Source organism: Branchiostoma lanceolatum, chromosome 4, assembly GCF_035083965.1.
Source record: "Branchiostoma lanceolatum isolate klBraLanc5 chromosome 4, klBraLanc5.hap2, whole genome shotgun sequence".
NCBI lineage: Eukaryota > Metazoa > Chordata > Leptocardii > Amphioxiformes > Branchiostomatidae > Branchiostoma > Branchiostoma lanceolatum.
The window spans coordinates 24,597,778-24,612,745 of record NC_089725.1 but is presented as its reverse complement, the minus strand read 5'-3'; the positions used below and the strand labels follow the sequence as shown (position 1 = coordinate 24,612,745).

The window sequence follows — 14,968 nt, the reverse complement described above, 5'->3', positions numbered from 1 at the left end:
CTGTGAGAAAATCTATCAGGAACACTAGCTGTCTATTTTAATCAGGTTTTGGCAACTGTTTCATCTCTCCCACAAGCATTTTGATATCTGTATACCGCACTTCACTATGTAGTTAAATATTTGTTCTGAGGGTTTGATGACACTGTAATGTTGTAGTTCCAAGAAGCTACCAGCTACGTGCAGCTGTTGAAGAGTGTTGTTGGAATTTTGATAATATTTGTGTTAACTGCGATAATTGATGGGCAATGTCGGTACATAGCGTAGAGGCACATCATCATAAAAGCTTAAGTAATCACACTTTGATCGATTGGAGGGGGAAAGGTATGTGAGCAGTAAGTTTCAAATCATCTCTGGTACACAATTCCAGATGGTGGACCAGTTTGGATATATATTAATGCAGCATAAGTTCCAAAGCTATTTAGGTCATTATACTGTCAACTGCTTTGCTCACTGGATCTGTTGATAGGGCCAGCCATTCAGGAAGGAGGGATGAATGGGCTGACAATTTACAACTAGCTGGGTGCATTTGCCAGTCCAGACAAGTCTAATCCAGTAACCAGCAGTAATCAGATAGTCCTAGCTTTATTGAGTGACAGCCCAAAATATGATATTACATGCCATGTCAATCAGTGGCAGTGCATCAGCACAAATACACTAATTCATTATCTATAAGAGATAAATCAGTCCTGACACCAGTGGGTTCACAATTTGCCCTTTCTGACACCCCCAGTCCTCCCCCTCTCCCTTGGGAGTACTGCCTAGGTTGCTGAAAACCAAGGTCAATCCTTCAGTTCCTGCCACCTGTACTGCCACCCTTCATGGTCAAGGGTCACATCCTGCTGCCAACATGCCAAATCCCGATTCTCTGCATGCAATTAAAACAGCATGTGAACCAACACCTTCTTTCAAGAAGCCTGGATGATTCTGTTCTTGGACTTGTATCCCACATTGAGTCCAGTCACACAATTTATGAAGTAGCTAATTTGCTTTAGCAAGGATTTGTGGCATAGAATTCCCTACAGAACTGCAACCATAACCACAAAGTTCTGGTTACTGCATAATTTAGCTGTGGGAGGCTTTGGTAAATTTGTTGAAAGGCATAAATTCCTTTTAGAATTTTTTACGAGCAACTCAAAGGAATGATTCTCTTTCAAACATCACGACCGCTTTCTTGGCCTACAAATTACTATACAAACATTGGTTCAAGTATTTCCTTTTCTCCCCTTACAGAAATTCCTGTACTACTCTGACTCATCACAGAACCATCCGGAGAACCCTCTAAAGCTAGGTTGGTTAAAGAAGCTTCCTGTATTACAGGATGGACAGAAACTCTCTGTTAACAAATGAGGATCCTAATGGTGCTACTGTTTCCTGATAGCTTAAGGTCAAGTTCAGGGGTTAGCCTGCCTGATGACAACTACCACAAACTGGAGACTCTCAGAGCAAAACATACAATTGATGGATACAACCAACAACGCATAAGGTCACTTAGAAAAATACACTTCTGGGGAAAAACTTACAATTCACGGCCAGAGAGATAGCATCGTTCACGCTCTCCGACAACAGCTCGTTGGTAGCTCGGCAGGAAAACACTGCTCCGTCTTCAGTGGATGTCAGCTGGATCGTCAGAGCATTGGTCGTGCTGAATCCGCCGTTCTCGGCTGGTACCCTCCCCTCCACCGTGCCTGACTGGACCTTCCCGTCGCGGTACCATGTGACCACGGAGGCAGGGTTACTGCTGGAGGATGTGCAGGACAGCGTGCCCTGTTCTCCGGCCTTCAGGACTGGTGGGTTGGTAGTGATGGCCACCCTCTCTGGTGGAACTGTCGAACGAAAACAGCAATGATTTATCAATATGTTGGTGAGGCCTTTAATTTAATACAAAATTGATTCATTTTCACACTTTGAATAAATTAACATTCAATTCAAAACTTTAGTTTTCCCTATTTTTTTCTGACTTCAAGACTGTTGAGCATAGAAGCCAATATCTAATAATATTTGCAATTAAACATGTAACTTGTCAGGAGACAAAATTGTTCAGTGTGACTAAAAAGAATCTTAGAAGGGTGAAGACTGGGAAAATATATGCATGAAAAATCAACACAGTCAACTTTATATCTGAGTGTCTTTCACTTCTCAGTCAAGGTTATGCAGCAAATTCAGCACAGCCTCTTCTTCCACAATTATTCATAGGTCATCCCTGAGGCAGTATGGATCCAAGGCCAAAAGTGGTTGGTTTTATGGATGAGGCAATCTACTGACCAAATGCAAAGCAGTACAGATAACTGAATTTGTGCTGTGGGACAGTAAACTGATAGATGGGTAGCCTCGGCTTGGGAACCATCAATACCGTTACAGGCTGTGAACAAATTTGATTTATGTGGTCTCTATCAGGATACATTGGCCTGTATCTATCCAGTGTGAGTTTACACAAAAGGAGGAGAGATGCAGCAGTTTTGACAGTTTTATAAACCCTTATACATGTTACTGCCACCATGCCTGCCACGCCCTGTTCGGAGAGACAGTCTGGATGTGTGTGGCAAAGACTGTCCCCCAATTAGGCACAGCAGGGCACGGTAATTGTGTGATGATGATGGCATTTTAAGTAACATGCTACTGATAATCATACCACGTTCACCATACTGCTAACCATATTAGCGCTCACCCAAACCTTTCTTACGGTACGTGTAGCCTTTCATCCAGCAGACCACAGGGACATGTATGCAGGACTCTATTTCCCCACTTAAAGACTTTGCATGTTGTTGATTTTTTACAGCCCATTTCACTGACAGTTAAAGGGCACCCTGTATCGATCCGCTGGACGTCCCGAGATGCATGAGACCATTAATAAAGCCTGATGTCCTTTTGAACGTCTTAATGATTTTCTAGCATCGTATAAATGGGCTCAGTAGAGCAATCAGTCGATCTTACAATTACTCGCAGGACTATGAATAAGAGAGTGGTGCTAATTGCCGATGGTTTAGTGTAATTTAGTTCAGTATGACCAACATGATGATGACATCTTTCCATACGGAGATGTAACGCCTCGAATTGTCCTAAAGGCATGACAGCCAGCATGGGTTCATCTTTATCCACCAAGAATTCTGTACATGAGCAATCATGAATATTACTATTAGGAAATGCATCACTTAAACTCCACACAAACAATGATACATGCTGTGGTATAGTAGGGGTAGGCAAGCAAAGTTTCTACAGTAACAAATCCAAGCAAGTCGTGAATGATACTAACATTTTGTACAGGGCGATGAAGGTAAGACATCTGGGTAATAAAATAGTAACACAATAAAACCATTGCTCCAAGCAAATCTATTCAGTTGCTTGAGTAATTGTTTTACAGCATATTTTGTATAGGGGCTTGCCAACTCCTGTATGATGTTAATGTTTACAGCATAAAAAAATTTTCATCTCTGTGATCACAACCGATCTACTATGATGTCAAAGAAAACGATGGAAAATCATGCAAAATGTGGCTTTCGAATCCTCCTGATGTTGGTAAGGGTCAGTTGTTTCGTGACACAGGGTGCCCTGGGTACCAGGGTTAATTGGCCCAAACCCTACCTGTTGAAGTTTCTGAGCGTTAATGAGCCTTTCTGCTTTTACAAGGCGCACATGTTATTCAGTGATGCTTTGGTAGCCTATTTGATAGATGAACCTGAACACACTGTCATAAAGCAGAGGTCAACATTTACATGTCCCTGGGGTTGGATAAAAGACAATCAGGACATGTGAATGTGCAGTTCTGTCTTTCTGTATCAATGTAGTGTACTTCAATCACTTTGTCCACATGAGCATGCAAGGTAACAGTATTGTGGCAGGCTTTTTTTAAGTAAGCCCCACCCATCCTAACATTAACAACAATGTTGCAAATGTTGTGAGCTATAAGTATCAACATTAACATAAAAGCCAAGGCAAAATCATAGCTTTTCTGATAGGTAATAATCATTGTTTAGTGCCTCAGGTGATGACCATGTAACATGCATACAATTTTCTGTCAAAAGTGAAAAAAAGTCTGTTGTATCATGCATGCTTACTTCCTCCCCATTTTGTATCAGAAACAACAATGTTTGGGGCATGTCTATAAGATATCATCCTTTCCATCATTGCTGCACCCGGTAGTTGTTCAACTGTGCAGCTGTTTACTCAACACTAATGTTGGACCGAATCATCCATTTAATAGCAGGTCTATGATTTTCAGTGTATAATGGACATGTTGAAAATCAATATTTGACCAGTGTCAGCAGATTTCCATACCTTTGCAACAAAACAGCGATCAGCATCTTCCAGGTTTAGACAGATAAAGATGACTAATAACACAAACCCTGTGTTTCAAACAGAGATGGATGAAAGCGGCCATAAAACATAAACCGAAAGCGGCTCAAAATTGGCAGCAATTTTAGAGACCCCGTCAGGTTATAAATCAATTGTTCTTGTGGCAAGAAAATCCATACGAGGGGCAGGGGGACGGAATTCTCTATCAGATCTGACAGCTGATGGCAGCATCAGCATTCTGGATACAACCCTCCAGGTAAATCACCCGAGAAATTGTCCTTTTATGTATTCCATCACACCGCTACGCTGTTGATTGACAAAGATTACGGAACCTCAACACAGAATAACAATAATGGTATACGACATGCTCCATCTACCTCCGCTGGGGAGTGCCAATATATTGTGCTTTTAACTGAGAACAAAAACCGGACAATGCTATGACATAGTTTTTTGCCTGTTGCTAGATGCCTTTAGAATGGTTTGCTGTAAGAGAAATAAAAAAAAAGACAATGTAGCTTTAAAACACAACAGGAGACAAAAATGCAACTAGCAATAACTGCATATCCATCAAAACACAGACTGTGGAAAATATGCTGGTTACACTGTGTACAACATTATTTACCTCATCATATTTACAATCCAGACTACTAAACGTGATAATGTTCATTCTGCAAACTGCTCACGCTTTGCTCTACATTAAGCACAAAAAATTAGGCCAGACAGACTGAATCCCATTACCAGTACTGAAATGACCTGCCCTATCCACCTGATGTTCTTGTATGTCTGTGAAACAGCAAAAAGCTCTCTGCAATTGGGCACGTAGCTTTTCCTCTGATAGACAAAATTAATCACCTTCTTTTTCTAGGGGTCAACCGTACCCATTTTCGTGGCTTCCAAGGTCAAATCAATGTGAGACATTTGGAGGCCTTTAAGTGGCTTAGTCGGGGAAGTGAATCAACCTGCAGGCCCTGAGGTAAGTGCTCGGTCCAGCGGCCACCGTGATGGGCGGATGCAACATCACCTGAATTACAAGGATCACTCGGCTGCACCCGATCTTATTCACACGTACAGGAGTACAACATGAAGTACCTGCTGTCAGATTTCACCACTTCAAATATTGAAATGAAATTCCACATCTGTAGCTCCTGTTACAGCTTCACCTTCCAAAAGAACCCACTACACTTATCGAAAAGAGTAGGGGTTCATCTTAGTGTGAGTGGATCAAATAAATCTGTCAGGATGTGCACTTTGTACTGTTCAGTACAAACCTGGTGTGTTATGCCATGAAACAGATTACCGGGTATGCAATATGAACAAACAAACAAACAAACAACAAACAAATACAAACCTCTTACTGAGGCTATACCAATGTTTTTTCTTAGCTCTTGGATAGTGCATATAGCAGGTGGGAAAAACAGGAACTTAACTTGTACCTGTTCTGCCAATTCATCCAGAAAGAACCTGTAGATTATATAGTTTTCTTCATCTTTTGGTATTAAACTGGGAAAACAACCAAGAAGCTATAAAGCAGAGGTAAATCCTAGTGCCTGCCTGCTAGTATCATATTGAATTTCAACCTAGATAAAGGGACCAACTGGCCTTTAAGTGGAACAAGAGGATGTCATCAAATGATTGACAGGGTCAAACCCTAGCTTGACCTCTGTGGAAAATCATTTAGGTCAAGTGTCCATTTCAAGCTTGGCCCTGCCAAATCCTTCAATATCAAATGGACTAATGCAGGGGGCCACTAAGTGAGGCCTCTGCATCTATTTTGGTGACTGGGTAGTAAGTGGACAAGTTACCATGCTATGATTCTCCATGGAAAAGCTAGTTAGGAGCTTGCCAATTTCTAAAGATAGTCACAAAGTCTTACTGGGGTCTGTGGAGGGGGAGGGTACCAGTTGATAGGTCATTAAAGTTTTTCCAGCCTTGACCTTACCCCTGCTGACGTACATGTATGACTCAACCACATCAATGCAGGGATAGGCTAACAAGAGGTAAAGGTTGCAGATGCCGAAAACAGTCAATTAGTCATTCTAAAACAACTGAAGGAATTTGAACAATGGCAGGGGTGTCGAGCAAAGGGTACACCTTTCCCCCTGTCTGGAGCTTTCAAAGCTCCATATATTTCTAAAGACAGAAACTTGCTGTCTGTGTTTTAGGGGGTAAAACAACGGCTTTGGACTTGCACTACTTGTGGTGTGTGATTTCAACCATCTATTCTGGGTAGAAATGAGAGACAACAGCACCTGTGATGATAGGTGGGCGGGAGGTGATAGGAAGGCTGCTTATCTTGGTACACAATGGGGATATTTATGCCTCCTGTTACAACTGTGTCAGCCCTGGAGCCAGGATCTCCCTGTCCTGGACCCTATTGCACTTCCTGTCACGCAACCCACACATCTCTCCATTCCACAGGCTCACAGGAGAGATGCCAGGACAGGTGGTCTAATACATCTATCCTCGTGGCAAAGCTTTGGCCACGTTTCTGACATATTGTCTGCCCAAAAACACACCACAAGTGAGTAATCTTTCATTTCCAAAGGTACTGAAGAATGAGAGATATTTCGAGGGCTTATCCCTGGTAGGATCCACTCCGTCATGCTCATGCCAGCCCTCGATTCCACAAATTCCTCCTCCTATCTTGCAGCCAAGAAGGTTGCAGATTCTATTAACAATTTTTTATCATAAGCTAACCCGTCTTAACCGGATTTTCACCTTAATGCTCCACATTTTCTCACCACACAAACACATTCCGTCCAGCACAGCAATGCTTTGACTGAGCCTATCTCAGTTTCTGCAAATTCTACCACACTATATACAATGCTGTTTGAGAGTGGGCTAACATATTTGATGTGTTGTTCAAAATACATTTTCATTTTCATTCATTTTATTTTATTTTACCAGGGAAATCACAGCTCAGGCCTGCGGCCTGTTTTTCAGGTGTCCCTGGACACGTACACATACATACAAACTCATAGTCAATGGCCTGTAACACATACCAGTCCAAATCAAAGTAACGAGGGACATCTCCATCTAAAACATACACATGGGTACATAAATGGGTGGGGTCATGGGGAAACTGTTTCTGCATGCAGTATTATTATCATTACTCACATTGGACAGTGAGAACCTTGGTAGAGCTGAGTGGCTGGGAAGTGGCAGGGTTGCTGGCATTACAGCTGTACACGGCGTTGTTGTCACTAGCCTCGGCAATGATGGACAGTTCGCTGGAGGCGATGTTGCCACTGATGGAGTAGGTGATGGAGTTGGAATCAGCGCTGAGGACCTGCCCGTTCTTCAGCCACACCAGGCTGGCCTCGGGGTTTCCTCCCGCTGCGATGCACGTCATTCGCTGGAGGCGGCCCGCCCGGACAATGGTGCCTTCTTCGTAGCCAGAGATGTAGGGTTCGTCTGGGGGATCTGCAGGAAGGACAGGTGGTGTTGAAAACTGCTCAAGACAAATAAGTAAGACTATCTACAACGTGTCATCACTTTGGACATGACTGATCTTACTGTTAGACATCCAGGTACTAAGAGTAAGATACACAAGAAAACAGTCACTCAAGCATGTTATGATTCTTGTTTAAAGATATAGGATTTTGAAGGAAAAACCTTTTGCATCCGTAATATACATCTACATGTCTGTTGGCTTATGACTGAACTTATCATATAATATCAGGGTAGAATCCCTCATGAATGAAGCATGACAGATGCAGGAATTCCATATCAAACTAGCAGGATCATCTGCTGTTGAGCTTCTTTTTTTCTGGTCCATCTGCTGGCCATGTGTGATTCTGATAAAGCTAATGCTATCATAAGGGTTCAAGAAAGGGCTCTCCAGAAAAATTCAGAGAATTGAATACTCTTTCAATTGTATATCAAATTTATGTATGCTGTCATTTCAAATTTAAAGTTTCCTTCCCAATACCTAGCTACCAATGTTTTGTGGTATATATAGTCCTTGTTAGGAAAACAATCCTTTTCCGTTTTATATATAACTCTACCCCCACAGAGCACCTTAAGTCCCCTATACCTATCTAGCGTACATAGTTACTTAGTCGTAAATCAAGTGACACATCTACATGTGTGACTTAAGAATTTGACAAATTGTTTCCTTTGGACTAGAGCCAGTTGCTCACATGAAAGACATTTTGCCTATCACACAATACATTTAGGTTGTAGTTTGCAAGGTTCAAAATCAGGTGATATACAAGGCAACTGTAGACCCTTACCATGCAGCAAGTGACAGCTGTATGTATATCAAACCAAGGCTTGGTCCCAACTTCAATAATCTTGAACCTAAAATTAGAGCCACACGACATTCGTCTCAGGTGTCCGAAAACAAAGATCTTGCTTTATGTGGCTTCCTTTCCGGATATTTTTCTTAGGCACAGGGATCTACCGCCTGTGATGAAGGTCACGGCTTATGGGACCTGAAACCTTGGCATAGGAAAGGTAAAACCAAGAAGTAACTTCTTGGGTCCCAGCTCACATAGCAGCTGACTCTTTGCAAAAACAGTGATCATCCTCTGCAGCAACACTCAGCAATTTCATTACTGATGATGCTTCCAGACTTGTTTCTGTAGCAAGTGCTATATGTGATAAATTTGAGATGCTTCACTAGTTCTAGAACAGTATTTGACAAATAGACAGGTTAGCAGAGGACTGTTTCATGTTCAAAGCACTGTAGATCCTTTGGTTGTATCTAAATTGAGCACATGTGTATGTGATGTCATGTTACATAACATGGAATGTCAGGAGGGCATATGTCAGCCATTTATTCTTTGTACCAGATTGTTCCTGACATGGCCACATGTCTTCAGATACCAATTGTACACCTTGTGTGCTGAACCAGCGATCTGATCAAACGTCATCATTATTCCCAAAATGTAAATCATGGCAATGTACATGTTTGTTGGCCAGATGTTTGTATATCCCTATCATCAGTCACCATTGACAACCTGATTCAGCGATCAATTGTTGGTTCCAGTCTTTAAAATGTTGAATGTCATGTCTAACAATCATTGATTCATGATATTGTTGTTCCTGGAGCTATAAATGGCATGCATCGACAGTACAACATGTTTGAAATAGATCTACTGTTATGAACCTCAGGCTCCCCCAGGATGTAATTTTGAGCAGTCTGGCTTGTCCCATGAGTTACCGGCATACACACAGAATTTTGATATTCTAGACAAGGCTATAAATATCTTCTAACTATGCATTTTTATCATTGATTGAACATTAGGATAGTGTTATTCTTGTTTCTAGTCTGGATCCCATGTGTAAAACTGCCTTTTTCTGTCTCCATGCACGAAAAGAAAGCTACTTGATATTTGTGTAGTCAAAGACTCTGTTACCACTTTAGCCCATCTTATATTCGTCCTAGTAATAGACACAACAACAAAATCGCCGCTGGTGGTTTTGGAAAGTAATATTCCAGGAGATTTGTTAAAGATTTAGTCGCCACTATTTGTAATATCCTCCTTGGAGCCATTATATAATCCCTACATCCCTCCTTGGTCCTGTAGAAAGGTGTTAGTGATTACCAGGACTGGGACTGAAGGATGGTCCTCAAGCAACTTTGGCAGTATTCATCCATTTTCCAATTAGAAAAGAAAAAAAGGCCCTGGCACCAGGGATAACAGTACAAATCTGGGAGCTGCTGGTAAATGGAAAATATTCTCCTCAGGATGTAGACACAGCATCAATTACTGAGCAATGCTGGGACCTATTAGGTGGGGAGTGATAAATTCTCCATCACTGCCTCCTGCAATTACAATGACAGGGCTTTGGGAGGATATCATCCCTAGTGGACTCCCAGTCTAGTCACTAGAGTTTAATTACAGCTTTGTCAGCAGATAGATAGTAGGGGCAGACAGCTTGGATGGCAGGAAGTTTGTCAAAAGTTCTCTTTTCTTGGTTCACAAGATGGATGTTGGATCAGTAACTTTTGCAAACATTTTTGTCAGGTTGTGAATAGAAAGGTCTGATGATAATAATATTGGTTGCTGCTCAACTTCATCAAACTGCCTTCAAAAGTTCAAAGCGTTGTGAAATTGAACTGGCTTTCTGCCATGTGGATACAGGCAAAAGGAGAATGATGCAGTGCAAAAGGTATTCACTACAATCAGCAAACATGATGGATGACAGTTCACAGCTGGACATCCTTACCTGGTGCCTGTAGTCATTTAACTAAGACATGCAACATTATGGCGCATTCATTAGAAAACTGAACCTTGAACCACTGATATGGGTTATTTCTTGGTATAAAAAGCTGAATACTGCTGATATAATGTTGTGAAGATATAATGTTGATATGTCATGTGCTCACTTGGAAATCAGCCCTATAATCAGCTGAAGGCACTACCTATCTGTGTGTCCAAGATAGATAAAATACATTGATATATGTTGCAATATGTGAGCCCTAGACTTTCAAGTTAAGATGAATGCCTCGGTCCTTACATTGTACGTCCAGTCTGATGTTTGTGGTGACTGCTGACGCTCCCGGCAGATCCTCGTTGACGGCCTGACAGGTGTAGATCACCTTGTTGTCGTTGGCAGTGATGTCGATGGTCAGGTTCTGCTGGGTCACGAACCCTCCCTCCGGAACCGAAGTAACGATGCTGTCGGACGTCTGCGGGGTGCCGAGCTGGCGACCTCCCGTCCACCAGGTCAGCACGGCCGCCGGGTTGCTGTTGGCCGAGGTGCAGATGAGCGTCGCCGCATCCCCTGCCTTCAGACCCTGCTCGTAGCCCGAGATGGTGACCTCTGTAGGAGGAACTGCACAAGACAGATTGGAACACTGTTATACTGCATCATATACAATTAAACTGTCTCTATAATACATGTATTCATCTCACAGTCCAATACAACAGAGGGCACAGAGGTTAGAAGGTCGCTCCTATACTAATGAGTACAGCTAACGAGTGCCCTCTCCTCCCTTTCATCCTCAAGAGGTGATCTTATAACACGACCAATTATTCTGTCTGGTTCTCCTGTATAGTAGAAAGGTGACTAATTTGGATACTGGAGGGCTAGCTGACCTGATAATGTACTGGAAGGTTTATCACAAAGGTCCTAATGGCAATTAGTTGAAGCAAGAGACAACGAAAACAAGAATAAACAGATATTTTACAAAGTTGTCATCAGAAGTTCCTGCCCACAACTAAGAACTTTTCCGCTTATCTTGAGTGACTCTACCATGCGTTTGACAGGTACAGAGGAAGCGAGTTTAGATTCCCTCCTCATGACTGATATCAAGATTAGACTGATAAGATTTTGTGTGGTGCAAAGCAATATTTGTTGTCAGATTTCATATAGGGAGACAATAAAAGCTGTTCAAATCCATGTTCCCAGGTTGCTGACTTAGTACCACCTGTACCACTATTTATGGATTTTCCTTGGATTTCATCAGATATCCCTTAAGTGAGGGTGAAGTCAGCAGAATATCCCAGTAATACCCGGAGTATTTCTGACCTAGATTTTATATAGTTGATGATTCAGTAGTTGCTTGTTGACCATATTTATCGAACAACTTAACAGAAAGAAATTTCTCTGTGTCTGTTTTCTGGAACATACATTTTTTGTAATACATGTGTAGAAGAATAGTATAAATTTACATGGTAAAATAGTCAAAATACGACCATTTGCCATGTGATTCTGACATCGAAATGATTGACTTCTGTGTTTGAAAAAAAAATGATATCAAAAAAAAATTAGGAAAACAACCCAAATGTGTTTTGAAAGCAGGAGTGGTCAGATGTGTCCAATTATGGGGAACATCAGAATACCTTATCTTGCAGAGGTTCTGTTTCTTGTCCAATCAAATGCAATATTAGAAGAGTGACATTTCCGGACATTTTACATGAAAAGAGGAAATAAGGAGGAAACATTAAAGCTTACAAAAAGCCTGGTTTTCCTTTTTCTAAGTTTATTTGGCAGGTTAAGCGGGCAAGGCCAGGCCAAGTTCAGTGGTGGTAATGTGGTCCTTCCTCCCTTTAAATGATTCAAGCTTCAGCAATTTTCAGTTATACTTGGAAACGGTGCTCAGAGCACAACATTTTATGAGTTTCAAAATTATGTGTGAACAGCCCTTGCAACAAGGTGAAAATGTACTTGGAGCATTCCCCATGCATGAGCCTCCTCATGTATATGGCAGACACAACTGATCCTGGTTTCAGGCAAACAGGCCTACCCCTGTCATAAACTGAAGTCCTAAGTCGTGACGAGAATGGCAATGTGGACGCAGGATGAACTCAATAGATAACCGTGCCAGTGGCTGGCATATAGACAGCTTTTTAATGTAAAACTTAGATCCTAGACATTCAATTTGCCATTTTCTATTTTTGACACATTAAATTCCACTTTCTTCAGATGGGGTACACAGAAAAGTGATCTTGAGATATTTGAATTTGCTATCAAATTTTCATGTAAATCCTGATATAGTACAACTTTATAGTACAGCATTTTGGAAGGGAAGGGTACAATTTGTGCCATTTCGAAGCATTAAGAATCAGATAAAATTTCATTGACAGGTGTATGTTTAACATATTTCAAGAAGACAGTAAAGGTTCAGTTTGTAAGTAGGATGACACAAATTTAAGCAGTCACTTACTGAAGTTAAATCATTTGCAGGTCAGCATAGTCAAAATCAATTATCAGACGAACCTCTGAATTTACACTATTTGACACAGGAAAGACAGCAAAGATTCAGCTTGTTAAGGTGACACTTATTAAAACAGTCACTAACTGAAGCTAAATCATTTGCAGGTTAACATAGTCAAAATCAATTATCAGATGAACCTCTGTTTTTACACTCTTTGACACAGCAACCTTCATCCTGTCCTCTTCACTTTAAATCAACGCCTTTTGACTGAATACTTCATTAGACAAGAATTCATCCAAACCATCACGCATCAGCATATATAGTGAAACAAGTCAAATGTACTTCAACCAATGATAACGGATGTCACTACAAAGTGATAACGAAAAATTATGTGGCGCCTGTTTACAAGAGGGCACAGATCGAACCCAACAGGAAATTGGCAGACTTTCCACAATAGGATCTACATGTTCCTTGATTCAGCCAGGTGATTCTAATTAACTTGGGGAGGGAGGAATTCGACCTTGCTGACTGAAGTCAATGATGTATGGCTCATAAAAGGCAAAGCCAGGAGCAACAATGGGTTGTGACAGTAAGTCAGCAGAGACAAGCGGGGGTTGATACAGTAACCACAACTCTTGGCAAGTCCGACAAATACTCAGCTGTACTGGTGCTCTGGATTGTTTGATGTGAGCATTAAACCTCTTTAACTTATCTGGCTCCAACAAATTTCTGTGAAAGGAGGAACTGGTTCATTATTGGCTTTTAGCCTAATCAAAAAGCTTTCAAGTCTAAGCATAGCAGGGACAACGGAATAGACAAATTCGTGAGTTGACAAGCGGGCTTACCATGGCTTAATTGTTACACCTATGGCCTTCAAACTATCTAATCTTTCATGACATATGGACTTGGGGTTGAGGGCAGAGAAAATACATTGATTCAATTTAGACTGACCAGGCTAGGCGTTTTGACTCACTTATATTTTTCCAACGTATGATGTAAGGGGGTATTATAAGATTTTGATATTTTCAAGTTTCAACTTTTGATGAAAAGAAACTTCTCAGTATAGTTTTATCAAGATTAGATGTCACTTTAATATGAAAGCTATCCCCATTCCTAATAGTCTTCAAAGCTCAGGGGATTTGTTCCATATACATGTACACAGCTCATTACAGCGTTCTTTCAGCACAGACAAATTGGATTTTCTGAGTCAATGTCAGACGTTCCCTTGAGCAACAAACCCCCATCTCTGCTCTCAGCCATGAGATTTTCCATAAACCCTCTTTGCAAGTTAATGAATGTTTTCTGCCATGCAAAAAGTATGAGCAAATCTAATAATGGTACCTGCAACCCAATGGGGATTATCTGCACAAACTGCCTGATGCAGGTATTTTCAAATCATTTTAAATGCAATTTTCTTGATAAAAGAGGAGAACATATTTTGTGTGACCCTCAAGGAAAAGTGACCAGCAGGCCAATTTTAATTTTTCATAAACAGATAAAGCCACAAACAAACAAACAAACAAACAAACAAACAAACAAACAAACAAGTAACAGCTTACATTTCACTGTCAGCGTGATGGAGGTCTTCAACGGAGTTGAGGTGACGCCATTCGAAGCCTGACAGGAGAATTCCGCATTGTTGTCGCTGGCCACCACGGTGTGAATCAGCTCGTTCAGCGCCTGGTTACCTACGGTGTGGTAGGACGAGTCAATGCGCTGGTCATTCTTGTACCAGATGAGGTCGGCGAGCGGGTTGCCACCTTCAGACGTGCAGGTCAGCTGGAGGAGATCTCCGACCTTCTTCACCGGCTGGGTCTCGAAGCCAGTTATGACAGGTTCTCCTGGAGGGTCTACAGTAAAATTTTCATGTTTAACGATTTTGTTATCAATATCCAATGTTTCTCTAGCAAAAAACTCAGTGCAGTTGAAAGTTGCACTGAAAATTAAGTTTAAAACCAGAAGTAACTTCTCACATGCCATCTTATCCCCTTTCTAAGTGTTCTAAAATACCTAAAATGGTTAAAGTCATTCACAGTATCTATTTGGTAGTAGTTGCAACATATCTGA

At 41.3% G+C, this 14,968-nt stretch overlaps 1 protein-coding gene across 13 annotated transcripts in view; it reads right to left on the bottom strand.

The window, feature by feature from the left end:
• The window catches only part of LOC136433585 (nephrin-like), an 83,039-nt gene that overhangs the window by 22,263 nt on the left and 45,808 nt on the right, over nucleotides 1-14,968 (bottom strand). For all 13 annotated transcript variants that reach the window (XM_066425922.1, XM_066425923.1, XM_066425929.1 and 10 more), the window contains exons 5-8: nucleotides 14,461-14,751; nucleotides 10,759-11,076; nucleotides 7,408-7,713; nucleotides 1,521-1,823 (exon numbers count right to left, since the gene is read on the bottom strand). In XM_066425922.1, the coding sequence (XP_066282019.1) occupies nucleotides 1,521-1,823; nucleotides 7,408-7,713; nucleotides 10,759-11,076; nucleotides 14,461-14,751 (1,218 nt within the window). The remainder of the gene's footprint in view (nucleotides 1-1,520; nucleotides 1,824-7,407; nucleotides 7,714-10,758; nucleotides 11,077-14,460; nucleotides 14,752-14,968) is intronic.